General features: G+C 51.9%; 1 protein-coding gene across 3 annotated transcripts; it reads left to right on the top strand.

The window, feature by feature from the left end:
* The first annotated feature begins 1005 nt into the window (after window positions 1–1005).
* Window positions 1006–27801, top strand: TAB1 (TGF-beta activated kinase 1 (MAP3K7) binding protein 1). Of its 3 annotated transcripts, XM_060112480.1 has the most exons (12): window positions 1582–1616; window positions 7095–7222; window positions 15190–15326; window positions 15700–15853; window positions 16946–17032; window positions 17531–17669; window positions 18638–18751; window positions 19377–19488; window positions 21279–21423; window positions 22995–23223; window positions 24214–24376; window positions 25943–27801. In XM_060112480.1, exons 2-12 carry the CDS (start codon window positions 7202–7204, stop codon window positions 26148–26150), a joined length of 1509 nt encoding a protein of 502 aa, XP_059968463.1. In that variant the 5' UTR covers window positions 1582–1616; window positions 7095–7201; the 3' UTR covers window positions 26151–27801. The 3 variants fall into 3 exon arrangements, with proteins under 3 accessions (XP_059968462.1, XP_059968464.1, XP_059968463.1); XM_060112479.1 differs by lacking the exons at window positions 1582–1616; window positions 7095–7222 and adding an exon at window positions 1006–1079; XM_060112481.1 differs by lacking the exons at window positions 1582–1616; window positions 7095–7222 and adding an exon at window positions 1006–1079 and having other exon boundaries at window positions 25947–26055.

Here is a 27801-nt window from a genome sequence, read left to right as displayed (position 1 = left end):
ACACAGTAGTCAAAGGGATCTTTCTTTCTTTTTTTTTTTTTTTTTTCTTTTTGCAGTACACGGGCCTCTCACTGCTGTAGCCTCTCCCGTTGCAGAGCACAGGATCCGGATGCGCAGGCTCAGTGGCCATGGCTCACGGGCCTAGCCACTCCATGGCATGTGGGATCTTCCCGGACCGGGGCACGAACCCGCGTCCCCTGCATCGGCAGGCGGACTCCCAACCACTGCGCCACCAGGGAAGCCCCAAAGGGATCTTTCTACCAACAGGGTCATGCCAATGGCTTGCTCAGAAGTCAACAACTTTCCTTTGTCCTCCAGACAAATAGCCCACCTCCTGCCTGGGGCTAGCAAGGTCAGAGCCTGCTCCCTACCCCCTTCACCTCACTCCCCCTCCATCTCTGTTCCAGCCACAGCGGCCTTCGGTGACACCCATGCTTCCTGAACCCACCCGCTTCCTTTCCTCGTGCCTTGTGCACTAGCTGTCCCCCACCAGCCCTTCCTTGTCATCAGTTACCTGCCACACTGCCACGCCTGCCACATCCATAAACTCCCTTCCCAGTAAGCAGCACCATTCGAAATGACTTACGTATGTAAATGTTGTCCTCCCCAATTAACATGTTAGCTTTTGGAGGGCCTGTCTTACTTGCTGCTTCACACCAAAGGGCCAGGCACAGTCACCCAATGAATATTTATTGAGTGAATGAATAATTCGCCCTCTCCCGCCCCCATAGTGCTCATAAAGTACCCTACTCCAGGGTCTTAGGAGCCCCACCTGAAAGGGATCCTGAAGAAAGTTCTGTAAATAAAGATGAAGAGAGGCTACCACATGAGGAAGCCGTCCTTCCCTTTATCTCTTACGGGAGAAAGAGTAGAAGAGCGCGCCTGCGCGCTCGCTTCCCTACGGCCTCATCCTACTTCGGCCGTAGGGTGGCGCTGGGCGCAAGCTCCCTGGCAGCGCGGTCCTCCTGGCCGGCTTTGGGCCGCTCTAGCCGCCTTTCTCGCCTGCTCTGCCGGGAGGAGGGCGCGCTCGCGGGGGTCCCTCCAAGATGGCGGCGCAGAGGAGGAGCCTGCTGCAGAGTGTGAGGAACCCACTCGCTCTTCGGGCTGGGGGTTGGGATCCCGGGGGGACCTGTTGGGTGCAAGCGCGGCTCCTTCTCCGCCTTTAGTCGCCTCCCCGTCCCTGGCGGGGTGTGGCCGCCGGGCCCCCCCTCATTCCCGACCCCGGGTGCGTGCGGTCCCGCAAGGCCCGCGCGTGCGCGTTGCCGGCCGGGCCGTCGGGGGCTCGGATTCGCGGTCCAGCGGCCGCGAGCGTCAAGGGCGCGTGGAGGGTGGGAGCGTTCTGGAGCCCGCAGGGACAGTGGCGCGCGGCCGCCGAGAGAGCCGGGGTAGCGAGCCTACCCCGGGCCCTGGGCGGGTCGTGCGATAATAATAATCATAGCAGCAGCAGCCAGTTGTGTATCGCTTACTGTATCCCAGGCTTTGTGCCAGTAGCTTTACATTTCTAAGTTTAATTTTTCATAACAGCCCCGTGAGACAAGTACCGTAATTCTTCCTGTTTTACAGATGAGGAAACTGAGGCACAGAGAGGTGGTCATTTGCCAAAGGCCACACAGCTGGTAAGTGGCAGAGGCAGGATTAAAATCAGGGATTCTGATTCCAGAAACCCTCTTAACCTCTAGGCTATACGGAGGGAATGACTGGGTTCTGATCCTGGCTGTAACTCACTGTGCTTCCATCAGCCTCAGTTTCCTTATCCGTTAGGTAAGAGCAGACAGTGGGAGGATTGTCTTGAGGCTCCCCCCTCCCACCTCTCCCCAGTCTGGACCCTCATGGGTTTGTCACTGGTGTCTTCCAGCCCCTGCATCCTTTTGACACACATATACATAGATGCACATGCGTGTTGGCACCATGGACTGAGGGCAGGTTGCTGGTCCCCTGGGTCCTCCTCAGACATGGCAGTCTGTTGTACTTGCCTGTGGACTTGTCTGCCTCCTGTACTGGAAAGTGAACTTGAAGAGAGGGTAACACTGAATAGCGTTACCAGCACCTCCCACCACTAGGTGCCGGGCATTCAATAAATTGTTTATAAAATAATGAGTAAAGCATTTGAGGCCAGGTCCAGTGCTCAGCCCTGACTTTACAGAAATGCAGCAGATCTTGGCCCTACTGCCCTAAGGGGTCGTGAAGCATTGGAACCAGAGGGTAAGGGTGGCCTTCACTGCTGTAGTCTAATGAGAGGCTTTGTGTAGACTCCCTTTGAAATTGCTCCTCCAGGAAAGCGATTCCCAGCTTTTCCCAGTGGGGAATGCTCTCTTCCCCTCCACACCTTTGGCTGTCCCTTTATTTTACTACTGCCTGGCAGTTGGGCCTTATCCTTGAGTTGGTTAGGTAGGCCTGGCCCTCTGCTTTGTAGGAGGGCAGGGCCCCTGTGTAAATGTCCCCAGTGTAGTAAATATTCCAGAAATACTGGGTGGATTGTGGCAGATGCTTGTGTGGTTAACTGTCGTAGGCTGACGTGGCTTGCTGAGGAGAGTGGCTGCCAGCTTCCCTCCCTTATCGGTGTGATGGAGCCCAGGGACCTCGGGTTAGACAGAGGCGGGCTTTGCTAGCTCCAGAATGTGTACAGTCTTTTAAAGTTGGGTGGTTAGCTTTAAGCGCATAGCACTGTGACGAAAGGCAAAGGGACGGCAGGGATGTCCACACCAGACCCCTCCCACGCTAATGATGATCAAGACATCTCTGCTCACAGGGTCCACGCGGTGTGCTGGGCTTGGCCTGCCCTCCACTGTCCTGAATCTGGTGAGAGTAGCTCAAACACCGTCATTCAGCAGGTGGCTATGAGAGCTGCTGGTCTGTAGTTACTGGGCCTGGGGATACGAAGATAAATAAGGCAGGTGTCCACCCCCACTGCATTTGCAGTCCTGCGTGGGAGAAGGAGCCTGTATCACTAATGTGATGTGTAAGGCACTCTAGTGTCAATGTGTTGAGGGGCTGCAGATGGCCTGATTTGACCATGTCAGTGGACGCTTGCAGGAGGGGCTGGGGATCTGCTGTCATGGTGCTGGGAGGGAGTGCCAGGGACAAGATGGCAGAGCGCTTCGTGGAATGTCATCCTGAGGAGTTTTGCCTTTGCTCCCCAGGTAGTGTAGTACCTTAAAAGGACTTTTGAAGAAAAGATGAGCTTTTGAAGTAGCTTCAAAAAAACTTGGGCCCTTCACAACCTGATAAAACAGCTCACGGGTCCTGTATGGCCTTGGGCAAGTCACTGACATCCCTAAACCTTGATTTTTCACTTAACATCCCTGAACCTTGGTTTCCCCACCCGAGAGGACTCCCAGGAGTGTTGTCAGTATTAAATGAACACGTTACACTCCTGGCCTGGTGTGGTTACCCTCCAGCCATGAAGCTCCACCTTCAGTCCTGATGTGAATGAAGGTCTACGGTTCATTCCCTTAAACATCACTGAGTACTCAGTATGTGGCAGGCACTGTGTAGGTGCAGGGGACCCTGCCCTCGTGAAGCTTATGTTCTAGTAAGGGAGATAGGAAACAGAAAGAAGTGCAGATTATATATGATATAATAATATCCAGAATATAACATAGGGGGTGCCGTGAGGAAGAATAGGCAGGATTCACAGACAGCGAGCGGGTGAAGGGCCTGTTTCAGACAGAGTGGTCGGGGAAGACAGTTGAACATTTGATGAGATGAGGTGGGCGATGTGGGAGGGAGTATTCCTGCGTGAGGGAACGGGTGCACAGGCTCCCCTGTTAGGGGAGCGTCAGGGAGGCCAGCGTGGCTGGAGTGGAGTACGTTGGGGGAGTAGTAGAAGCCGAGGTCCGAGGGAGCCTTGTGGATCCTGATGTGAGCTTTGGATTCTGTGCTAAGTATGATGTGAAACTCTAGGGTGGGTTTGAGTAGGGGTGTGAAGTGATCTGGTTCGTGGCTGGAGAAAGAGCCTTCTGTCGAGAGGCAGGCATTTGAGCGGCGAGAGTGGAAGCTTGGGACCTGCTGCGTGGTGCTCCCCGTTGCCCAGGTGTGAGACGACAGAGGCTTGGTCAGAGTGACGGAAGAGGGGTGGTGAGAAGGACCCAATTCTGGCTGTGTTTGGGGGGAAGAGCTGATACGGTTTGCTGACGGATCAAGTGTGAGGTGTGTGACAGAGGAAGAAGAGTCGAGAAGGACTACGAGGTTTTGGTTGGAACAACAGTGGTGCCATTTACTGAGGTGGGGAGCCCTGGAGGAGGCGTGCCCTGGGGGCGGGGAGAATCAAGAGCTTAATTTTGCCTAAACTACTATTTACTTAATTATTTAAAAAGTCAACTTGAAATCAAATTTTTCCTGAGCAATTTTATCTATGAAATCACAGGTCCTAGCCATATATTTTTCTTCTAATGTATGTTAAAATAAACACATAGCCTTAAAATAAAAACATCCTGGGCTTCCCTGGTGGTGCAGTGGTTGAGAGTCCGCCTGCCGATGCAGGGGACACGGGTTCATGCCCCGGTCCGGGAAGATCCCACATGCCGCAGAGCGGCTGGGCCCGTGAGCCATGGCCGCTGAGCCTGCGCGTCCAGAGCCTGTGCTCCGCAACGGGAGAGGCCACAAGAGTGAGAGGCCCGCGTACCGCAAAAAAAAATAAAATAAAAAATAAAAACATCCTTTAGACCATCACCTACAACCGTCTCATATGCCGTCAGAATGTGGTCCAGCTGCTCCAGCACACGGTAAGCTCCACAATTATTAGTAGCCCCTTTAAGAATGTTTTAGTGCTATATTTGTGATGAAAACATAAGAGAACCTTTGATGGAAACCCTAGTGAAAGAGGTGGGGGCCAGGAGTGGGGTCGGTCCCGGGGAAGCGAGGAAGGAAAAGGGGGTCATTCTCAAAGATAGAGATGGCAGGAGGCATCAGAGTGTTTTAGGCTTTTTGGAGAGAAAGAACTGCTGCCCCCACCCAGAGCCATCTTCCTGGGGGCATGATTCTCCCTTTCTGAGCTTCCTTTTTGCTTCTAAGGAATCCGGGTGCTTTCGCACAAAAACACTCGGCCTTTTCATACTATAATTTGATATTCAAGCTGTGGCCTGAACTTGGAATCATGCTTTTGTCTATTTCTGCTGCCCAGGAGTTTGAGATGAGTCTCTGTGGGGACTTTTATGGACTACTTTTTTTTAAAAATTAATTAATTAATTAAATTTATTTTATTTTTGGCTGTGTGGGGTCTTCGTTGCTGCGCTCAGGCTTTCTCTGGTTGCGGTGAGCAGGGGTTACTCTTTGTTGCAGTGCGCGGGCTTCTTATTGCGGTGGCTTCTTTTGTTGCGGAGCACAGGCTCTAGGTGTGTGGGTTTCAGTAGTTGTGGCTCATGGGCTCTAGAGCACAGGCTCAGTAGTTGTGGCACACAGGCTTAGTTGCTCCGCAGCACGTGGGATCTTCCCAGGCCAGGGCTCGAACCTGTGTCCCCTGCATTGGCGCAACCACTGCGCCACCAGGGAAGCCCTTATGGACTATTTTTATGTGATATGGTCACGTGTACGTGAGGTGCTAATGCTGAAATATATGTGTGCAAGGTGTGACCCCCTTAATGGGTTAAATACAATTGAATAACTAGAGAAATTTATACCAAAATATGAACTTTGGAATCTCCCTCAGAAAATCAAGTTAAAATTAGGCTTTTTGAAACAGATTCTTTTTTTTTTTTTTTTTTTTTTTTGGCGGTACGCGGGCCTCTCACTGTTGTGGCCTCTCCCGTTGCGGAGCACAGGCTCCGGACGCGCAGGCTCAGCGGCCATGGCTCACGGGCCCAGCCGCTCCGCGGCACACGGGATCCTCCCCAACCGGGGCACGAACCCGCATCCCCTGCATCGGCAGGCGGACTCTCAACCACTGCGCCACCAGGGAAGCCCGAAACAGATTCTTTCTTGTGAGAAATGAATTTGTAACCCATCAAAGAGTTAAGTGAGCCATACTCACTGTTGTATGTGTTTACGAGGCTCTAAGCCTGAGACTCCCCTTTCTCAGCTTCTCACGACTCATGTTCAGGCGCTATGCACCGCTTGCTGCTGGTGCTGTGGGCCTGGCATTTGCGGGCGTGGGAGAAAGTGTGCATCAGTGTGTGCAGGGGTGGAGGGGTGGGTGGTTTGTGTGAGTAGAAAATACATGACCTTTCCGAAAACTGTTCAGAAACGTGGAGGAAGGAAGCAAGAGTGTTGGCAGTCTGGAGGGTTTTAATAGAATCAGCAATGAATGCTTGGTATGGATAATCCCCGATGGCGGTGGAGAGAAGGGGGAGAATACAATTGAAGCTTACCCGGCCACAGCAGGGTGAGAATGATTTGAGGGCCACTGCTGAAATCAGGGAGGACCAGATACTCTCCCACTCCCACACAGGTAGCACCTCCTGGAACTCGCTGGCAGCTTGTTACTGAATGTTTGAGCTGCTGTGGGGACTGCACTCTATGCAGGGCCGTTGCTGAAGGAGCACTCATGAGTATCTGAGAAATTGCCCATATGTCATTGGGTCTAAGACACTATGGATTATAAGGACACATCATTATTTTATATGCTACTAAGAAAGAAAGTGCCCTGCTAATTAACTTGTAACACACTAACTTCAGCAATATTAAAAATGTTGAAAATACGTGTCTTTGAATCGGTGAAATAAAGTAGCCAATTAACAATACCAGGCTATAACCTGAGAGTTGCCACAAGTTGCCAAATAGTTAATAGCCAGTGAGTAGGTACCCAGAATGCACGGTGAGGCCACGGAATGGATTTCTCAGGGAAGGGGCCCCATGGCCTTGGGCAGTATTTTCCCAGAACCTGGAACACATTCAGTGAGATGGTTAGGTGTATGCCAATGTAAAACGCATCCTTACATATGGAGGTTATTTGCTCTTTAGTTCTCTTTGAAACTTCCTGATGATATCAGGAGATAAACTTGGTTTGGTCCTAGTATGTATGTAACACCTTTCTGATTCTTGCTTATCTCCCTTTATTTCAACAGAGAGAACAGGGCTTCAGCTCAGAGTGCAGCAGCCCATGAGTTAAGCTAGAATTTAATAACCTTGTTTTGTTTTCCTTTTTTATTACCATCAAGATTTGGCAGGTAATAATGATTTTCCACTTATAATACTGAAGAGTTTACATTCAAAATGAAGTCATTTGAATAAAAGAAAAAATGGCAGATTAAAGAAAAAACATGAAATGGATAATTTGTTGAAGATGGTGAGTGGATGGTTGAGGTTTGGGAAACACGGGCCTCTGGCACCAGTGGGATTTGAGCCGGGCTTTTGTGGGTGGATAGGACTTGGAAAGACAGAAAGGGGGAGGCTCTGCTTTACCATAGATACTATTTAATATGTTCTTCGGGTAATTTTTTTCTTACTTCTTCTTTCTTAAATAGCAAGGCAAGTTGGCTAGAAACTCATTGTTTAAAGAATGTCAGTGTGAAATAGGAGAACTTTGCTCAGCAAGGTTCATATATAAATAGTTGGTTTGTTTTAAAGTATGTGCTTGTTTCTGTGACTGTACCTCTAGGGTCAGTAGCCTCTTTATTTGAGGTTCCAAAAATACATATGGCTTTTCAAGTATCATAAACCTTTGGCGGAGGTGTTACTTCCCTTCTGTGTTTAGTGCAGACACCTCCTGTCAGAAGTGGGTTAGCTTCCCACGCTTTTTGTTCTGGTCACAGTTTTTTAGAAGTCATTTGGAACACTCTGTAGCAGGCCTTATCTGTACAAGATAGACAGCTGAGTGAGATTGTTAATCTGTCAAAGGGTGAGATTCAAAACTATGTCAACAGGCTGGATGGCTGAGATGAAAGCATTAAGATATAATCCAACCGATATAAATTTAAGTTTAAAAAACTCCTCTAAAAAAAAAAAAACTCCTCTACAGGAGTGTGGTTTTGGGGAACTGACTCAAGAGAACTTCAGAGGAAAAAGACTTTGTTATTTTAGTTGACAGTAAGTAGAGGCTAGATGCCCATCTTTTCTTTTAAGTATATGAAGGCTGTTGATTTTTTGTGTTGATTTTGTATCCTGCCACCTTACTGATTTATTTCAGTTGAGTTAGTTTTATTATTTATTCTTTAGGGTTTCCAAATGCCATCATATCAACTGCAAATAGAGATAACTGTACGTCTTTTCCAAGTCGTATGCTCTCCTTCTTTTCTCTTGTCTAATTGCATGTGCTAACACCTCCAGTTCATTATTAAGTAATGGAGACTATAGGTATCCTTGCTTTGTTCCTGATCCTAATGCGAATGCCTTTTGTGTTTAGCCACTAAGTAAGATGCTGGTATTAGGACTGACCGAAGTATATATATAATGGCACATTAAGAAAATATCCATCCATTACTGTTTCCTTAAGTGTTTTTATCAGAAATGGACAAACACTGCCCTTAAGCCCTGGAGTCCTTACCCACTGACGTAAACACTGATTGCCAATTACTAAAATAAATGCATTTCCAAAATATTACTAGCTCAACATTATGAAAATCAAATTTCAGAAAAAGCACTTAACCCTGTAGAAGTATCCAGACACTAGGCATAAATACTTTCTGAAGAATAAGGTGCTTGTTAAGTAGGTTGACCACTGTCAGACACACAGTCTTTCTGGTTTGGGGAGCTTGCTACGCTCATGTCAGCCGGGCATGGCTGCAGCAGCCAGCGTGGCATCAGCCGCTCCTGAGAGCAGCTTCCTGAGCTCCCATCTTGAAGTGCTTTTACATGAATTGTTCCTCTGCCATGACACACTGATGTGGCAAGTTCCTCAGTCATCCATTTGAGTTTGTCTCCTTCCTTGTGAAAGACTAATGTACTAGTCTTTTTCATAGTGTATTTCTCAATGCCGAGTGGGCCCATAAGTTGCTCGGGTAGTATTTTTTTTTTTTTCTGGAAAGTATGAATTTATTGGAAAGATTTAAGTCCCTGGAAGCCTGTCTCTGTCCCTTGTGGGAGTTAGATAATGGCAGAGGAAGCACTGTGATTGCAGCATTGATGACAGGTTTTGCATCGTGGGCGACACGTTCATATTGTTCATCTCATATTAGAGGACAAGTTCAATCCATCTTAATCTCAGTTTTAATCACAAACAGGATTCTAGAAAGTATAAATGTCTTCTCCCATGCTTTAAAACAGCTGGGACATTTTGGGGTGCCGAATACTGGCTTCTTGGCCCATCTTTTCAGGACAGGAGACACTCCTAGTTGGGGAGATGCTTTTGTGCCTCTGCTTAATCTTATGCTTAATTTCATCCTGGTTAGAGGCAGGAGGCAGACCCTAGAAAAAGGAGTTTCTTGGAAATTTACTTGCGAGGTTGCCTGAGACCTTTATGAGGTCCTTGGTGATGGAGGTATATTAATCAGATCTCAGACATAGGGGATGATTGGCAATATCTGTTCCTTGCAATATAATTCCTTGGCAGTGAACTCCTTTCTGTGGCCTAAAAGGCCTTACACTGTCCTTACTTGGGCACACACGTGCGTGCATGTGTGTGAACGCAGGAGCAAGCCACTTTCCCTGCTACTCACTACAGAGGCCACGCCAGCCTCACACTTCCTTAAACCTAAGTCATTTTATTTTCTACCTCAGGGTCTTTGCATCTGCCTGGAAGGCTCCTTCCCCAATTTCTGAAATGGCCACTGCTCCATAATCGTTCAGGTCTGTCTCAGAGGTCACCAGAGAGGCTTCTTCTGACCACCTCATCTGAAAGAGCCCTCCCCACCACTGTCTGTCCCCTTACCCTGATGTATTTTCTCCATAGCACGTTTCCTTGTCTAAAAGTGCCTTGTTTATTTATTGTATTACATGTTTGAAGTCTCTCTCCCTAGAAAGGAAGTTTCAAGCCAGGACCCTTGGTTGTTTTCTCCACTGTGTCCACAGCACCTGGAGTAATGCCAGCCTGTTGTAAATGTTCAGTAAACATTTGTTGAATGAATATATGTATTAATCAAATATACTCTCACTGCATAATGTCATATGTGGATTCCAAAGACTGAAGTTCACACTTACGTTAAGAGAGACATTTTTGTTGCTTTAAAATGAGACAGGTCAGGGTTAAAACTAGAAACAATTTTGTGTTACTGTGAAGCAGTTTTATGTTTTGTTTTGTTTTATTTCCCTGTAGCTTGACCTGAAAGAGTTAAATGCTCAGCGTCATCGGGAGCTGAGCAGGATTTCAGCTCTCGTCGCTGTTCCTTTTCCATTAGTAGATTTTAGTCATATGTTCTGTCGTCAAAGACTACTAGTAGGCATTGGTAGCTTTTTAGCCCTTGTGGTGAAGTTGTGTGAATTTTTAAAGTCCCGTAAAGAAGACACAAGGACTTTTAAAGACAGACCGTTAGATGAATTGCAAGATTCAATATAGTGAACATGTCACATCTCCTCAGATTGATCTATAGATTTTTTTTTTTTTTTTTTTTGCGGTATGCGGGCCTCTCACTGTTGTGGCCTCCCCCGTTGCGGAGCACAGGCTCCGGACGCGCAGGCTCAGCGGCCATGGCTCACGGGCCCAGCCGCTCCGCGGCATATGGGATCCTCCCAGACCGGGGCACGAACCCGTATCCCCTGCATCGGCAGGCGGACTCTCAACCACTTGCGCCACCAGGGAGGCCCTGATCTATAGATTTGAAACAATTCCAGTCAAAATCCCAGCAGGATTTTCTTGTAAATACAAGCTGATTCTAAAATTTATATGGAAAGGTAAAGGAACTAGAATAGCCAAAACAGTTTTTTTTTTTTTTTTGTGGTACGCGGGCATCTCACTGTTGTGGCCTCTCCCGTTGCGGAGCGCTCCGGACGAGCAGGCTCAGCGGCCATGGCTCACGGGCCCAGCTGCTCCGCAGCATGGGGGATCTTCCCGGACCGGGGCATGAACCCATGTCCCCTGCATCGGCAGGCGGACTCTCAACCACTGCGCCACCAGGGAAGCCCTATAATGTAGATTTTAAATACAGATTAATAAAGCTATGGTCATCAAGAGCTTTGAGTTGGTGGAAGGATAGAAACATAGATCAATGGAATAGAATAGAGTCAAGAAATAGACCCATACGAGTATGGCCAGTTAATTGTTGACAAAGGTGCAAAAGGTAATTAAACGGAGAAAGGATAGTCTTTTTTTTCAAGTAACCGGAAGTATTTAAAATACTCTTTTTTTTTTAATTTACTTTTGGCTGCGTTGGGTCTTTGTTGCTCGCGTGGGCTTTCTCTAGTTGCGGCGACTGGGGGCGCAGCTCTTCATTGCGGTGCATGGGCTTCTCACTGCGGTGGCTTCTCTTGTTGCGGAGCACAGGCTGTAGGCTTCAGTAGTTGTGGCGCATGGACTCTAGAGCACAGGCTCAGTAGTTGTGGTGCACGGGCTTAGCTGCTCTGCGGCATGTGGGATCTTCCCAGACCAGGGCTCGAACCCGTGTCCCCTTCATTGGCAGGCGGATTCTTTTTTTTTTTTTTTTTGGCAGGTGGATTCTTAACCACAGTGCCACCAGGGAAGTCCAGAGAAAGGATGGTCTTTTCAACAAATAGTATTGGAAAAATTGGACATCCATTTGCCAAAAAAAAAAAAAAATTTACCTAAATCTCCTGCCTTATATAGAAATTAACTCAAAATGGATCACAGGTCTAAATGTAAAACTATAACACTTTTATTTTTTATTTATTTATTTTTAAATTTATTTATTTGACTGTGCCAGGTCTTAGTTGTGGCATGAGGGATCCTTTAGTTGAGACATGCAGGCCCTTAGTTGCAGCATGCATGTGGGATCTAATTTCCGGACCAGGGATCAATCCTGGGCCCCCTGCATTGGGAGCATGGAGTCTTGACCACTGGACCACCAGGGAAGTCCCTATAACACTTCTAGAAGAAAACAGAAGACATCTTGACCTGGGACTGGGCAAAGAGTTCTTAGACATGACATCAAAAGCATGAACCATGAAAGAAAAAAAATGATTAAATGGATTTCATCAGGGGCCACAACTATTGAGCTCCCGTGCCTCAGTGAGAGAGCCCGCGTGCTGCAAACTACAGAGCCCCCGTGCTCTGGAGCCCGTGCGCCACAGCTAGAGAGAAGCCTGAGCACTGCAATGCAGAGACGGCTCACTGTAACGAAAGATCCCACATGCCTTAACAAAGATCCTGTGTGCTGCAACTAAGACCCAACGCAGCTGAAAAAATAAGAAAAATAAATAAATATTTTTTAAAGAAGGATTTCATCACAACTAAAAACTTTTGCTTTACAAAAGACACTCACTGGTAAGTGAATGAAATAGCAGGTAGAGACTGGGAAAAATATTTGCAAATCACATATGCAAGAAAAGACTTTTATCCAAAATATATGAAGGACTCTCAAAATTCAGTAGTTAAGAAAACAAACAACACAATTAAAACATAGGTATGAGACTTAAAGAGACACTTCACCAAAGAAGATATATGAATGGCAAATAGGCACATGAGAAGATGCTCAACATCATTATTAGCCATTAGGGAAATGCAAATTAAAGCTGTGATGAGATATCATTATACACTTCTTAGAATGTCTAAAAAAAAAAATACCATGTGATGAGGATGTGGAGCAGCAAGAACTGTTGTGCATTCATTACCTGTGGGATGCACATGGTGCACCACCGTGGAAAGCAGTTTGGCAGTTTCTTATAAAGTTAAACAGCAGTCTCACTCCTAGGTATTTACCCTAGAGATATGAAAAGTCATGTTCACACAGAAACCTGCCCATGAGTGTTTATAACAGCTCTCTTCATAATTGCCAAAAACTGGAAACGGGCTTCCCTGGTGGCGCAGTGGTTGAGAGTTCGCCTGCCGATGCAGGGGACACAGGTTCGTGTCCTGGTCCGGGAGGATCCCCCATGCCGTGGAGCGGCTGGGCCTGTGAGCCATGGCCGCTGAGCCTGCGCGTCCGGAGCCTGTGCTCCGCAACGGGAGAGGCCACAGCAGTGAGAGGCCTGCGTACCGCCAAAAAAAAAAAAAAAAACTGGAAACAGCCCAAATGCCCTTCAGGGGATGAATGGATAAACCGTACTACATCCTTATGATGGAATACTGCTCTACAATAAAAAGGGACCAACTGTTGATGCACGCACCAGCTTGGATGAATCTCAAAGGCATAATGCTGAGTGAGAGAAGCCAGTCTCAAAAGGTTATGTACTTAAAGACATACAGTACAATGGTGGTTGCCAGGGGCTGGAGGGAAGGGAGAACGGGGAGTTTTTGTTTAATGGGTATAGAGTTTCAGTTTTACAAGATGAAAAGAGTTATGGGGATGGATGGTGGTGATGGCTGCACAACATTATGAATATATTTAATACCAGTAAAATGTACACTTAAAGATGGCTTGAAAAATGGTTTAGATGATAAAGTTTATGTTACATGTGTTAACCACAATAAAAAGAGGAAGAAAAAGGGTATGCATTGCATAATTTGATTTATGGCATTCTTGAAAAGACTGTAGAGTGATGGGGCACAGGTCACTGGTTGCCAGGAGTTAGGGGAGGGTGTGGCTTCAAAGGGGCAGTATGAGGGCGTGTTTGGGGAAGATGGGCTGTTCTGTATCTTTATTGTGGCGGTAGTTACACAAATCTCTACAGAGTGTTAAAATTCATAGACCTGCCCACCAGAAAGGCAGTTTTACTATATGCTAATTTAAAAATAAAAACAAACTCCCACACCCTGCTGAAGTTGCTTCAGGGTGCAAAGCACAAAACTAAAGCACTGGAATAAATGCAGCATAAAAGCAATTGAAATGAAAAAAAAAATTAAAAAGCTATAAAGTCACTCCCTGTCAGTATGTAAATAAACAAAAGATGAAATTTGCCATGGAAGCTAACCACAGGCTTTTTTACATATCTGATTGCAAAAGCCTGTTGAAGTAGTTTTCACATCCTTTTTTGAAGTCTGTTACTGCTAACTTGTAAGAAGTTGTGCACAGTATTCGTGCTTGTTTAATTTTCAATAAAGCTTTCAATCCAAATTTTACTCTCCTTGCAGGTGAACTTTGATTTTCCCAGTTTTAGGTTGCTCTAGTTCAGCTTGGTGGGCACGGGAATGCCTTTGCGAACCAGGCAGGGCTCTCAAGTGGGGGCTGGGTGTAGGGGATGCTTTCAGTGAGAGTTAGTGGATCACACCTGTGCCTTGTGTCCAGGTCGATTCTGGGGCTTAGAAAATGCAGGTGCTCAGAGTGCCCCGCCCAAGGAGATTTAGGAAATTCAGAGTCTGTGTTTGGGCCGCCTCCTAGACAGCTCTGTGTATATGTGCGTGTGTTTGTGTTTAAAGCTCTGTCATGGTTATACTGAACAGCTTGCTTTGAGATCCATGGGGTAGAATGGGGGTCAGACACAGGCAAAAGTGGGGGGCCAAGTGTAGTAGGGATACGCAAGAGGGCTGGCAACCAAGCCTGGGGAGGGGCTTCCTGAAGAAAGACTTCCTGGAGGCGGTGACTCCCGAGCCAGAGTCCCGAAGGACATGGAGAATTATTAGACAAGGACAAGGAGGGTGTTTTATGCAGAGGGAAAGAGCGGGATGTGGACAGGGTACTGCAAGCATTTGGTCCTAGTGGAGAAGCATATGGCAGGGGGGCAGATGGGAGAGGACACCAGGGTGGAGTGGGGACCAGGGCGTGGAGACCCCAGTGCCAGGAAGAGTGACTGAGGCTGAGCTAAGTCACTTTCTCTAGGTGTGGATCTGGGTTGCTTGAATCAGTCACCTGGGAGGAGCTGTTTACACTGCATATATCCTGAGCCCCGCCAGGATCAGACATTCTGTGGGAGGGGCCTGGAAATCTGCGGTTTTAACCAGTGCCCAAGGGATTGGAGTCAGAGCCATTGCAGTGCAAGGTGGGGACCACCAAAGAGTTTTTATACGAGGAGTTTGCTTCACTTGTGTATGTGTGTTTCACTCATGCTCCACAGCGTAGCGCACTCCTGGAGATCACTGCTGAGCCTTGCATGTGGGAACTCTAGTCTTTTTCAGGTTTCCTGGGGAAGTTTGTGGATTAGCCATAAACCACGCAAACCTTTCTGCAGGTGTTTGTTCATACACGCATCATTGTTTTCCAGGAGGAAGTGGAACCCTCTGGGTGGGGCTCCGGGCCTGCTAGGTTTTTGTTGGGGAAGAAAAAGAAGATGAGGTGGGGCCTGCCCTGGGCGAGAAGGTAATGCGTCTTGGTTTCCTGGTGTCCTTCCCAGGAGCAGCAGCCAAGCTGGACGGACGACCTGCCGCTCTGCCACCTCTCTGGAGTTGGCTCAGCCTCCAACCGCAGCTACTCTGCTGATGGCAAGGGCACTGAGAGCCACCCACCAGAGGACAACTGGCTCAAGTTCAGGTGAGGGTGCTGGCAGTGCTTTCCTGGGCACCAGAAGTAGGTTTGCAAGCAAGAGAAAGCAGTTTTGCAGCTGTTTTCCGTGGGGCTTCCTAGTGCGATATGGCCCACGGGAGGTGGTGTCTGCTGCTGTCCCTTCCACATCTAGACCTCAGACCAGCTGAAGGCCTGCTACAGGGGGCAGGGGTATCCTAGAAAGTGATGGCCAGAGTGCAATGATGGTCAAAGTGGGGGACCCACGTGGGCACCTGAAGCCACAGCTGCTGTGTCTTTTGTCTCCCCAATGCCTTTCCCTCCTCCCCCTCACTCTGGAGCTGGCATCACTCTTCTGTGAGCCCCTGGTCTCAGGCCACCTCCTGCCCTCTCCCTCTGTCAGGAGTGAGAACAACTGCTTCCTGTACGGGGTCTTCAACGGCTACGATGGCAACCGGGTAACCAACTTCGTGGCCCAGCGGCTGTCCGCGGAGCTCCTGCTGGGCCAGCTCAGCGCCGAGCACACTGAGGCCGACGTGCGGCGGGTCCTGCTGCAGGTACTGGGGCTCAGGCTGGCTGGCCGTGGCTGAGTTCCCTGGGCCTCGGCCCTGCGACTGCAGAGCGTGCGGTTAGCCTGGGGCTGGTCTGAAGACCTCGCTGGCTCCTTGCCTCTGCAGAAGAACCAGCTCTGGGAGCCTCTCCCAGCGGCAGGGGCACCCCACTTCCCAGGTGCAGGGCCGGGCAGCCAGCAGCAGTCCTTCCCCACACCTGGCAGGGTTGGCTCTGGACGAGATGCTCCTGGGGAAGGGGATTATGGACATTGCCTTGGACGTGGGGTATGGTGGCAGCTGCTGAGCCCTGGTAGAAACAACGTCATTGAGGGTGACCCTCTCCCTCCGTGTGGCTTAGGCACTCAGCCGCTGGTCAATGGGGGCTCCCCAGGCCCCACCTCCTCGCTCCTGGTTGGCTCGTACTTGTTTGCCACTTCTGCGTTTCTGCTTGCTGCTGTTCTGGAGTTTTTCCTCCTGGCATCGCCTTTTGCCTTTTGGAAGCAAGTCCAGGGGCACTTAGCTTTAGATGAGAAGTGTGGATTCCTCTTCCTCGAAAACAGCGTTCCCAGCCATTTTCCTGCCCTGACACCTGAGGCCCAGTGCCAGTGATTCTCAGCTGGTGCCCTTGGGAAAGGTGGCTGTGTTGAGGGGCCTTCAGGATGTGGCAATGACACTAGCTGTCACTGACCTGGACTTAGTCTGAGCCGGGTGCTGGGTGCTCAGGGAGGACACCCTCAGTCACGCTCAGAACAGCACTTCCTCTGTTTTGTCGATCCGTGAGGAGGCTGCGCTGCCTGGCCGGCAGGTGCAGAACTGGTTGTCACCCTCAGGCAGCCTGACTCCGAACCTGTGCGCCCCACCTCTGTGCCGCGTCCCGCGTCTCTGGTCGCTCTGCACTGCCACCTGGAAGGCACCAGCCCCACGGGGCCACCTTTATCAGACCTTGCTCTGCAGGAGCAGCAGTGCCTGGTGGTGCTGTGTGAGGCCCCAGCGCGTGGTAGCCTGCAGCTGATACAGCTTGTTGCTGTTAATAGCATTTCAGCATCAGATGACAGTGGTGTTTGAACTGGCCTTTGCCTCCTTGTCCTCTGCCTCCAGGCCTTCGATGTGGTGGAGAGGAGCTTCCTAGAGTCCATCGATGATGCATTGGCAGAGAAGGCGAGCCTCCAGTCCCAGCTGCCTGAGGTAACGTCCCCAGCCTGCGCCCCAGGAGAAGCAGATCAAGGTCCAGCTTTGCTAGGAGCAAGGACTCATCTGCCACGTCCCTCCCAGGCCATTGATACAACCGGGCCAGAGCGGCAGCCGTTAGGGGACAGTTTCTGATGGGATGCGGGTGGCAACGGGTCTGCCCTCCTAGGGCCCTCCTTGGCTGGCTACGAGCAGCCATACTCTGCGACTCCACTTGGGGTGGACCTAGGGTGTGAGAGAAGCTCCTTCCAGGTCGGTCCTCGGCCCGAATCTGTCCAGGCCTCGTCACCTGCCTGCTCACGTCATGCGCAGGTACCTTCAGGGCCGACGGGACGAGTTAGGTCACGCCTGGCTTTCCTGAAAGAAGCCTGCCCTGGAGCTGCAGCCAGCTTCCTTCCCAGCCGGGCCTCAGATGCTCTGTCTTTAAGGGAGGGGAGGTTGGTGAGATGCTCTCCAAGGCCCTGGCCTGCTCTGACCGCCGATGGTGGCTTCTAGGGCGCCCCTCAGCACCAGCTGCCTCCTCAGTATCAGAAGATCCTCGAAAGACTCAAGATGTTGGAGAAGGAGATTTCAGGAGGAGCCATGGCCGTGGTGGCGGTCCTTCTCAACAACAGGCTCTATGTCGCCAATGTCGGTGAGCCACCTGCCTGTCCCAAGGCGAGAGAGCAGGGGAGAAGGTCAGCCTCGGGATCCGTGTGTCCTTTGGGTGGTCTGCTTCCCAGACACGGAAGACCTCCACCTCGAGCGTCCTGAGACCACTAAGTGTTTCCCGTTAACTCCACAGGACGTCTCAGTCCCAGCCCGGGGCATTTGAAATACCTGCTGAGAGGCTGGTGTCCCGGCTTGAGCCCCCCCTGTGCCCCTAACTGGCTTGTGGCCTTGGGGAGTTGTGTCCCCTCTCTGGGCTACCTCAGTGGCTTCCTTGTCTGGAAGAGGTTGCCCGGCTGTGGAAGACCCACTTGGCATGAAGGGCGGCAGGATGGGCTGGGTGTGGGCTGGAGGGTGAGACGTCACAGGGGCATTTGGATTAGTAGGTGAAGAAGGGCCGTGTGGGAGCCTGAGAAGGCGGTGCCCTCAGGGTGCAGTTTACTGCAGGGGCTCTGGAGAGACCCCACCGATACGGTCCCGCTTCTTTTCCTCCTTTCCTTAAGATTTCATTGTGGAAAAAATTCAAAACTATAATAAACAGCAGAGTGAGGAGCATTTAATGAACTGCTGTGCGCCCAGCCCCCAGCCCCAGCATCCTCCCCCGGCCAGCCTCACTTCATCTACAGCCCTCTGTCCCCGCATTGTTGTTAAGCAAACCCAGACATTGTGTTGTGCTATCTGTAAATATTGCTGTGTGGCTCCTTAGAGAAAAGGTCTCTTATTAAAATCCTAATCGTAATTGTCCTCGGATGTCACTGGAAAAGTTTAACCTAATTCCTTAATATTATCACCTCTCCCTGACTGGTGACTGGCTCCAGTGGTCTGAGCCTATTTTCTTTGCTCATTTCAAGGATTTCCACGTGTGAGATGCTTGCCGTTTCTTTCTTTTTCTCAACGTGTCCCGTTCTTCGCTGTGCTCTCAGTCTTTGCTCAGCTGCTCAAATTCTTCTGCAGGTACGAACCGTGCACTTTTATGCAAATCCACGGTGGATGGTCTTCAGGTGACACAGCTGAACGTGGACCACACCACAGAGAATGAGGATGAGCTCTTCCGGCTCTCACAGCTGGGTGAGTGGGGGGTGGGGCCTGGTGGCTCACCCTGTGCCTTCTGTTGGCCATGTAGAGAGAGGCATGAAGTGGACGGGCTGTGACCTTGGGCTTGGGACCAGCCTGCCTGGGGTTCAATCCCAGCCCTTCCACTTACTAGTTGGTGATTTTGGAACTTACTTAAGTTTTCTGTGCCTCAGTTTCCCCTTCTGTGTAATGAGGATAATAGTAACACTTAACCTCAGGGTGTTGTGAGGATTGAAAGAGTTATTACATGTGAAACGCTTCCAGGAGTCTCTGGTATGCACTGTTATTGGTGGAGACTGAGTGGCCAAAGAAGTCCTGGGGCTCCAGCTGCTGCCATGGCCACCCCCTCCCTTCCCTGTGAGCCCAGGCTGCAGAGGGAGCTGAGCTGGGCGGTGCTGGATCTGCTGTCCCGTAGGGGAGGACTCTGAGCCATGGGTGTTCTGCTGGGGATGGGGGCTGAGGACACTGGGGGACTTTGGGCTAACTGCCCTCCAAGGTGCCTGCTATGATTTCACTTCGTGTTCAGTGCCTTGTTTTTGTGGATATGTCTGTATCCCCTTCTTTTGGTTCTTCTTTTTGAACAAACTCTGAGGTTGTCGTGTTGTTCTTCCTCTGGTAGGTTTGGATGCAGGAAAGATCAAGCAAGTGGGGGTCATCTGTGGGCAGGAGAGCACCAGGCGCATTGGGGACTACAAGGTCAAATACGGCTACACTGACATCGACCTGCTCAGGTGAGGGGCCGGCCCAGCTGCCCCCATTTGTAAGACCAGAGGCCTGGGGCAGATGCAGATTTTAGGCTCTCAGGACAAAAGGTACAATTGAGGTAGTTTGGAGCCCAAGGAGATTCTTTCGTTCTCCCGGAGAGGTTGGTGTGGGGCAGGCCCTGGATCCAGCAGGCAGCAGGCCAGGAGTTGGGGTCCTGTAGAGCTAGGCTGGCAAGGGGTTAGGTGGGCAGCTGGGCCAAAGCCAAGGGCAGCAACCAGTGCCACAGGGCCTGGCAGGAGAGGCCAGAGTTGGCATGAGTTGCCTGGTGTGGATAGAGACAGACCGAAGGCCTGTTGGTCAGTATTGTCATGACTGGGGCCAGGGCGGGACTGCCAGATGGGTTGTCCCTTCTGGATGCCACCCACTGCTCATAGCAAACAGACGATGATAATAACGTGAGCCTTCATCTGAGCCCATGCACAGTTTTTTACATCCATTCTCTTATTCAGTCCTCAGGCCCTATGAAGTGGGTGCTGTTATTGTCCCAAAGGTATTTTCGTGTGAGGAAACTGACACATGGAGACACTAGGTAGCCTGCCTGGTCTCAGGGCTAATAGTGGGCTTAGGCAAGACTTGAACCCAGGCAGGCTGACTTCAGAGCTCATGTCCTGAACTACGGTGACCCGGTATGCGAGAACACCGCGCGCGTGTGTGTGTGTGTGTGTGTGTGAGAGAGAGAGAGAGAGAGAGAGAGAGAGAGAGGGATGCCCATCTTGTGTCTTAGAAAACATGTGTTACAGCTCCTCACCCTCACAAGGTTTAAATCATTACATTTGGAACCTTTTGTCTCTAATTTGTCGGGTTCATTCGCTTTATGGAAAGGTCCATCTGTGGTTTAAAACAATTCAAACAGTGCCCAGGATATGCAGTGAAAAGTGAATCTTCCTCCCACCCCAAGCCCAGACTCCTTCCTCAGAAGCTGCTAGTTTCTGAGGTATCCTGCCCTGGAGTTTCTGTGTACATGCGCGCATGTGTGTGCGCGCCACATGCACTGTGCATGGCGCGTGCTTATTGGGGGTGGGGAGGGAGCAAGTTGCTTTTTCAAAACACCCACAAATGCTAGCATTCCTCGCCCAGTGTTGTGCACCTCACTTTTTTCAGTCTAGGCACCCACTCCTCCATTCCTGCGCACCTACAATTTAGGCTGGCAGCATTCTTGGTAACAGTTGCTAGGATTCCAGTGTGTAGCTGTCAGCACTCACCTAACCCGCCCCTGCTGATGGACCAACCTTCAGGATGTTGCCAGACTCACTCTTTCAAATCCTGTTGCCAGGAACATCTTCTTATCCTTGCCCTGTGTGCATGTGTGCATGTTGGAGCTTCCTGACATTGACCAGCTCTGATGGTGCATCAGTTCATTGTCCCTCTGCAGCTAGAGTGTATGTGGGGCCTGGGTCAGCTTGGAGGAGCCCAAGAGGAGTGGGCTTTTAAAAGAGAACCCATCCCTCTGGCTGTCCCACCCTCCCCCTGCCACCCCCCAGCTCTGTGGACAGGAAATGCGGAGTGGGACCAGGATTGGGCATTTGGCCGTTGTGACCCCAGCCTCCCCCTGGCTTTCCTGGCCCTCTGAGCTTTATTTTAAGAGCTGCCCTCAGAAGACAGGTCAGTTTTTCTGGTTTTCTCTCTCCTCTCTCTCTTTTCCTCTTGTCAGATGTGTGTTTTATTTTACATTCTGGGTGTAGATTCTTCTCACCAGAATAAATGTCCCCAGGGGGCCATTCCAAGCACAGCTGTGCCCTCTGCTCTCTTCCCACAGCGCTGCCAAGTCCAAGCCCATCATCGCGGAGCCTGAAATCCACGGTGCACAGCCCCTGGATGGGGTGACTGGCTTCCTGGTGCTGATGTCCGAGGGGCTGTACAAGGCCCTGGAGGCAGCCCACGGGCCTGGGCAGGCCAACCAGGTGAGCTGGGCCCGAGCAGAGCATGGCTGCCCAGCCTGCAGGGTGTCATGCTCTTCAGAGCTCTGATTCTCACATGCTTTCACCAGACATCTTCTCTGGGTTCAAAGTTGGGGGAAGAAAAAGCCCAGAGTTCCAAGAACACCCATCCTACCCAAAAGCTTTGCTCATCTGGGCTTGAAGCAGTGTCAGTTCCCAGGGCCCTGAGCAAAGCCTAAGGGAAGAGGGTGAGGGAAATGAATTTCCACAGGCACACGTGGCTCTGGAGACTGTCTGGGTAGGGCCCGGGTGGGCCGCGGAGGAAAGCCCAGCAGGGGCGCGGCCTGGTACATAGAGCGCTGGCCAAGGAGTCGTGCAGCCCGCCCAGGCTCCACTGCCTCTTTCGCTTCCCTCTTTGAGCTGCAGATGATATACAGTTCAATCCTTGTTTCTGAGATGGGGATGATGACATCTACCTTTGTGGGGTTGTGATGAAGGCTGGGCATGGTAGACATAGGTTCTCAGCCAGGGGGAGCTGCTGCTTTTTCCTACACCTTGGAATGCACGTGTCAGATGGTCGTCACTAAAGTGGGACTTGGAGGCAGTCACATCGAGGATGATCTTGAAGGGAAGCTGCCTTTACCTGACCTGGGCTTGCTGGGTCAGTCAGAGAAGTTCAGCTTGTGTTTCTCCTTCCATCTGTGATTCTGGTGAGAAGGTAACCTTTTCTGCTCTGTCCTAATTAAAAATAATGAGGGAAAGTCTTAGGTGCCTAACTGTCTCCTAATACCTGTGTTCAAGGTTTTTCATCTATTTTATCTCATTCCTTCCAGTAGCCTTATAACATAGTAGGGGCAGGGGCTCACTGCCATGTCAAGCTAGGGAACTTGGGGCTCACAGAGTTCAGGTGACAAAGCTGGTCAGTGCTGGAGCTGAGCCCCCCGGACCGGGCCCAGGTCATTTCCTGTTACCTGCCCCTGCCCTCCTACCTCCAAGAGACTGCAGCCAGCCATCATGTAGAGGATTTTGTGTTTATATTTTTTATCTTACGATAAATGCGATTTTTTTTTCCTTTCTTTGCTCTTCGCGATAAGACTGTCCAGTGGCTTCTACTGGGTTCTAGAATACACTGGACAGTGGACTTCTCTGAGGGCAGGGACCCTCTCTTCATCCTGTATCCTCAATTTCTGACAAAATCGACATATCATCTCCTACAATAAGTTTGTTCCAGGAAAGAAAGCTGAATAATAATGACAATTTGTACTGAGCTTTTTAGTGGTCTCCGAAGTGCCCTCACATCCATTATGTTATTTAATCCTCACTGTAATGCCGTCAGGTGGATATTATCCCCCATTTTTTTGGTGTGTGGAAGCCAAAAATCAGAGAAATCACAAGGTCACACCTTTTCTAATGAGAAAGTTCCAAAAGAATTATCCTGTATACCTTGAGAAGCTCAGGTTGCAGGCTTGGCTGGTGGGGCCGTCCACTTGCTTGGCTGGTGACCCCTAAGTGTCCTGATTCGGCTGTGAAGGTGTGGCCTACACTCCCTGGGCCCCCTCGGTTCCTCACCAGGTTTGTGCTCCCCTTGCCCCCAGGAGATCGCCGCCATGATCGACACGGAGTTCGCCAAGCAGACTTCCCTGGATGCAGTGGCCCAGGCCGTGGTGGACCGGGTGAAGCGCATCCACAGTGACACCTTCGCCAGTGGCGGGGAGCGTGCCAAGTTCTGCCCGAGGCACGAGGACATGACCCTGCTGGTGCGGAACTTCGGCTACCCCCTGGGGGAGATGAGCCAGGCCGCCCCCGCCCCCGCCCCCGCCCCAGGTATGTGTGCTGCAAGCCTGTGCCGGGGGCCATCGGGGCTGGAGTGGGGCACAGCAGCGGAGGCCACGGGCCTTGCTGCCTGGGGCCGAGTGGAGTCGTGAGGCCTGGCTTTGAGCAGCTCCAGGCCAGGCCCTGACTTTAAAGCTGTCTGAGCTGTGCTTACTTTTCCCTTTTTGTCTGTGAAATGAGGACAGTACCACCTGCCCTGGCCTCCTTTGAAAGACCTGAGTGCGCGGGAAGCACTTTGCAGCACCACGGGCCACATCGGGGACAGCGGCAGCTGCGGGCTCAGTGCCTGCTGTGCGCCAGCCACCTCGCCCGCATATTTCCTTTCGTCCTCATTAACAACCCTTTTACAGAAAGGAAACTGAGGCCCTAGAAGGAAGGGACCTAGCTGAGGTTGGGCATGTCAGAGTTGAGGGAGAGACGCTTTACTCTCTACCTTTTTAATTCTAAATCATGTTGCCCAGGAAGAATTATTCTTTTGTTCTCCCTCCCAGTGCTGCTTTAGTGTCAAGACCATCAATTCCTGGGGGCTGCATTTCTTTTTCTTTTTTTCAAACAAGCAAGCCCTAGCACTCAAGCATCAGATGGATTTGTTCTCCCACGGACACCGGGGTTACTGGAGTTTCTCTAGCTTGTTATTGCAACCGTATTTTTGTTGGGCCAACCTCAACTAGGAGCATACTTAGCCCTTGGGTTAAAGCACCGTGGGAAGCCAGGCAGTAACCCTTTCGTTGAGGCAGCTCAGCACTTCTCTTCCTGCTTTGAGCACCAGCAGTGCTTTGCTGCTGAGAGGAGGCCCCTGCCTGGCCCAGAAGAGTCTCTGCCACAGATACTCCTTCGCTGTCCTAAGGGGCAGAGGGGCAAGCTAGGGGATCCGAGCCGGGCCACCGCCTACCTTCTCAGGCCCTGGAGCGGCCCTGTTGCTGCCACCCCAGGGTCCCCCCGAGCCGCGCCCGGTAGCCCACCACTCTCTTCCTCCCAAAGCTGCAGGAGGACGCGTGTACCCCGTATCCGTGCCTTACTCAAGCGCCCAGAGCACCAGCAAAACCAGCGTGACCCTGTCCCTCGTCATGCCCTCCCAGGGCCAGCTAGTCAACGGGGCCCACAGCGCCTCCACCCTGGACGAAGCCACTCCCACCCTCACCAAGTAAGCGGCCACCCCCAGCCCCGGCCATCTCAGGCCTGCTTCCTGGGCACAGCCCTGGGTCCCTGGACAGGAGTGGCCGTACGGCCACGTCCTGTGCCTGAGGAACCTTGGATGAGATGCCCTGAGATGTGCTGGGGTCTCAAATCCCCCAGTTCCATCCCTGGGGAGGCCTCCCTAGCCTCCCAGGCGGGACTGCAGGTTCCAGCAGCTCCTTGAAGCCGGAAGGGAGGGGGTGGAGACAGGCAGCTCATGCTGGCAGCCTACTGCTCATTCTTGCAGGTGCCATGTATTCGTTTTCATTTAATGGGAAGGTTGTCCTCTTGTTCTTTTCTCTTCTCCCGTCTTGGAATGTGTGATTTGGGGGGCCTTCCCCATGGTATCTGTGCTTGTGGGACATTGTTTGGCCTGTGCCGGCTTATGAGAGCCAGTGCTCTCTGACTAAAGCGTCTGATTTTAGCTTTGAAGCGAGTTCTCTAGTTTCAGGCTGGGGGAGGGGTGGAGGCAGCAGGGCGTCTGGAGCCTGGGGGTGTGGTGGGCAGGCCCCCTCCTCACTCCTGGCAGACCTGCCTGACAGGTCTGGTGTCTGCCCTGCCCCCTCCACATCTGGGGAATGTACCCCCACCTGCCACACCAGGGGGCTGGGCTCTGGTTTCCACATTCCAGCCCTGCACAGAATAATAAGAGGTGCCCCACCCAGCCCACTCAGGATCTGGCCGGTTGGAAGGGCCACCAGGAAGGTTTCCCTGTGCCTCGCAGGGGGCCTTTCCTTCTCCCTGCCACCACTGCTGCCGCCACCCCTGTGGACTGGAGGGGCCTGCCAGGCAGCTGAATGATGGGCATCCTGAGCGTTGTACGGGTGGCCTCCCCACCCCTGCAGGGCTGCTCAGAGGAGCCACCAGCTGTGTCCACAAAGGCAGGGCGTGTAGCAGCCATCCCAGACCAGGCAGGAGAACCAGCCATTCTTCTGTGCCTCCAGCTCCCTGGGTCCCTCCATCCTGCGTCAGAGCTTAGTTGCCCCCCAACCCCGCTGCCAGGCAGGCCCAGCTCTGAGTGCTGGGAGTGTACAGGACAGTGGGTTAGCAGGTAATTCCCAGATGTTACAGGCTGTGTGGCAGAGGGTGGGTGCCTGGGGAGCTCTGGGAACATGGGGGGCCCGTCCCCACCCAGCTTGCGAGAGGAACGAGTAGGAGAGAGTAAGGAGGTTTTCCGGGAGAAGAGCCCTGGCCTGCCTGTGACCAGTGGGGTTTGGTCTGGGATGGATTTGGAGAAGTCAGAGTGGATGGCGCCCAGCTCGGCGCTGCTCTGCGGGTGGCAAGTTCTGCATCCTACGCAGTAGCCACTAGCCACACGTGATTACTGAGCACTGAAGTGAGGGGTCCATTTTATTTCATTCCAGTTAATTTAAAGAGCCACATGTAGCTAGAGCTTCAAAAGTACATTTGACTTTTCCTCTGCCCCGAAGAACATCTGGCCGGCTGGCTCTTGTGGTTGCCTTTGTGGCCTGTGCCCTGAGGGGCTGGCCAGACGCCACGGCCCACGACTGATTTTCCCCTGTTGTGCTCCCAGCCAGAGCCCGACCCTGACCTTGCAGTCCACCAACACGCACACCCAGAGCAGCAGCTCCAGCTCTGACGGGGGCCTTTTCCGCTCCCGGCCCGCCCACTCGCTCCCACCCGGCGAGGATGGCCGCGTCGAGCCTTACGTGGACTTTGCGGAGTTCTACCGCCTCTGGAGCGTGGACCACGGCGAGCAGAGTGTGGTGATGGCGCCGTAGCCCGGCCACGGAGTGCAGCCTGAGCAGGACCTTGCCTGGGGACGGGGCCCAGCTCTGGGCAGGACGGGCCTTTTCCTGCCGTTTGCCTGTGCCCCAGGGGCCAGTGGGGGCCTGGTGCTCAGCCTGCGTCGTACTCTCGCTCCACAGTCTGCGGTGCTGTAGAGAACGTTCTCTCAGTGCACCAGCACAGACCGGACCCCTGTCACAGCGGCTGCACAGGGGCTGGAGGCAGTCCTCCGGGCAGCCTCAGCCATGACCATTGCTGTTTCTCAGAACAAGGGGCACAAGTGCGGCAGTCCACGAGCCCCCCGAGTGGCAGCCACTGCTTTCCCAAGGCCACCCCCTTCCCGCCACCACCTACCCTGGAGGAGCCTGTGGCCACTGCTAGCGCCCCCTCGCCCCTGGGGGGTGGTTCCCGCCTTTCTTCTCCAGCCGGCCTCCAGAGTGGAACCCCAGTTGGTGTCTGCACCTTTGAGGCCTGCACCCGTCCCTGGGCCCCATCCCTAGGCCTCCTTGGGCCCAGGGGCACTGGGATGGCTGCAGAGGGGGCAGTAAGGTGGAAAGGAACCGGAGAGAACTGGTCCAAGAGGAGCACTGGTTCTGGAGCCCACCAGAGTGGGCAGGCTGGGCAGGGCTGGCTCCCCAGGGCCGGATGAAGAGGGGAGGTGTGCCCGGCCTGAGTGGGGGCAGGGGCCGCCCTTGTCAGGCCCCTCCGGGAGCGGCAAGGCCCTGAATCGGGGTGAGCCAGTTCTGCTCTGCTTTTCCCCGCTGGAGCTGGGGGGGGCCCCAGGGTGGGAGCTGCTAAGACTGCAGTCTTAACCACTGACTGTGAGTCTCTGCCAGCTCCACGGTAACAGACAGGTCTTAGGCCAGGCCTCGGGGCTCACTGGAAACAGAGAACAGTGGAGAAAGGTTCCAAAAGGGAAGAGGCTCCTGGAGACCTGCTGCTCTGGGTGGTCGAGGGCTTTGGAGATGTGCACTGTGTTTACAGACACTTAGGGTCGGGGTCAGGACAGCCCAGGCCCTCAGTTAGACCATTTCATGCATGTTCACTGCCTTCAGTGGGGAAGGGGTGCCACCAGGGCTGTCACCTGGAATTGCCCTTTGTATTTTCAGAGGAGGAAGCAGGCTCAGGAGACTCACACCTTGTCCAAGTCGCACAGTCAGTGGTGGAGCAGAACTCAAACTTTCTTGTCAGTCTGTGAGGCCCCCCTGGGTTCTTGCCAACACCCCCCCACCGGTGCCCAGCTTCCTGCCCCATGATGCCCCAGACACAGCTCACCGGGGACTGGCCGCTGTGCATGGCCTCCAGTGTGCTTGGACTCTGAAAAGTCAAAGACCAGTTCGAGGTTCCCTGTTCTCCCTGTGGTCCAGGAATATGTTTTCCTGTGGCAGGGCAGGGCCCATTGTGGTGCCCGTTTCCGAGGGGAGCCGCGGCATGAGCAGAGGAAAAGCGGATCTCAGCAGAGGGCCTTGACCCCCTTCCACTACGAAGCCATCTCCGTTGTGCAGGTGATCAGATTTAAAATCAGTCACAGAGGCTTGGGCACGAAGGGATTCTCTTCCGAGAATGTCTCTGTATGCTGTTTGGTCTCTAGAGATAGAATCACTTTTTTACGGCAGTAAAGAGATAATAAAGGGTGGTATAATG

This window comes from Mesoplodon densirostris, chromosome 11 (genome assembly GCF_025265405.1).
Source record: "Mesoplodon densirostris isolate mMesDen1 chromosome 11, mMesDen1 primary haplotype, whole genome shotgun sequence".
NCBI lineage: Eukaryota > Metazoa > Chordata > Mammalia > Artiodactyla > Ziphiidae > Mesoplodon > Mesoplodon densirostris.
Note: the sequence above shows the minus strand (reverse complement) of the source record. Positions and strands in the feature narration are given on the sequence as shown.

Excerpts from the sequence above, each read along its gene's own strand:
- TAB1 (XM_060112479.1), top strand. The coding sequence starts at position 1,047 with ATGGCGGCGCAGAGGAGGAGCCTGCTGCAGAGT. Across the intron at positions 18,752-19,376 it reads CTTCCGGCTCTCACAGCTGG|GTTTGGATGCAGGAAAGATC; the intron begins GTGAGTGGGGGG and ends TTCCTCTGGTAG. Across the intron at positions 23,224-24,213 it reads CGCCCCCGCCCCCGCCCCAG|CTGCAGGAGGACGCGTGTAC; the intron begins GTATGTGTGCTG and ends TTCCTCCCAAAG.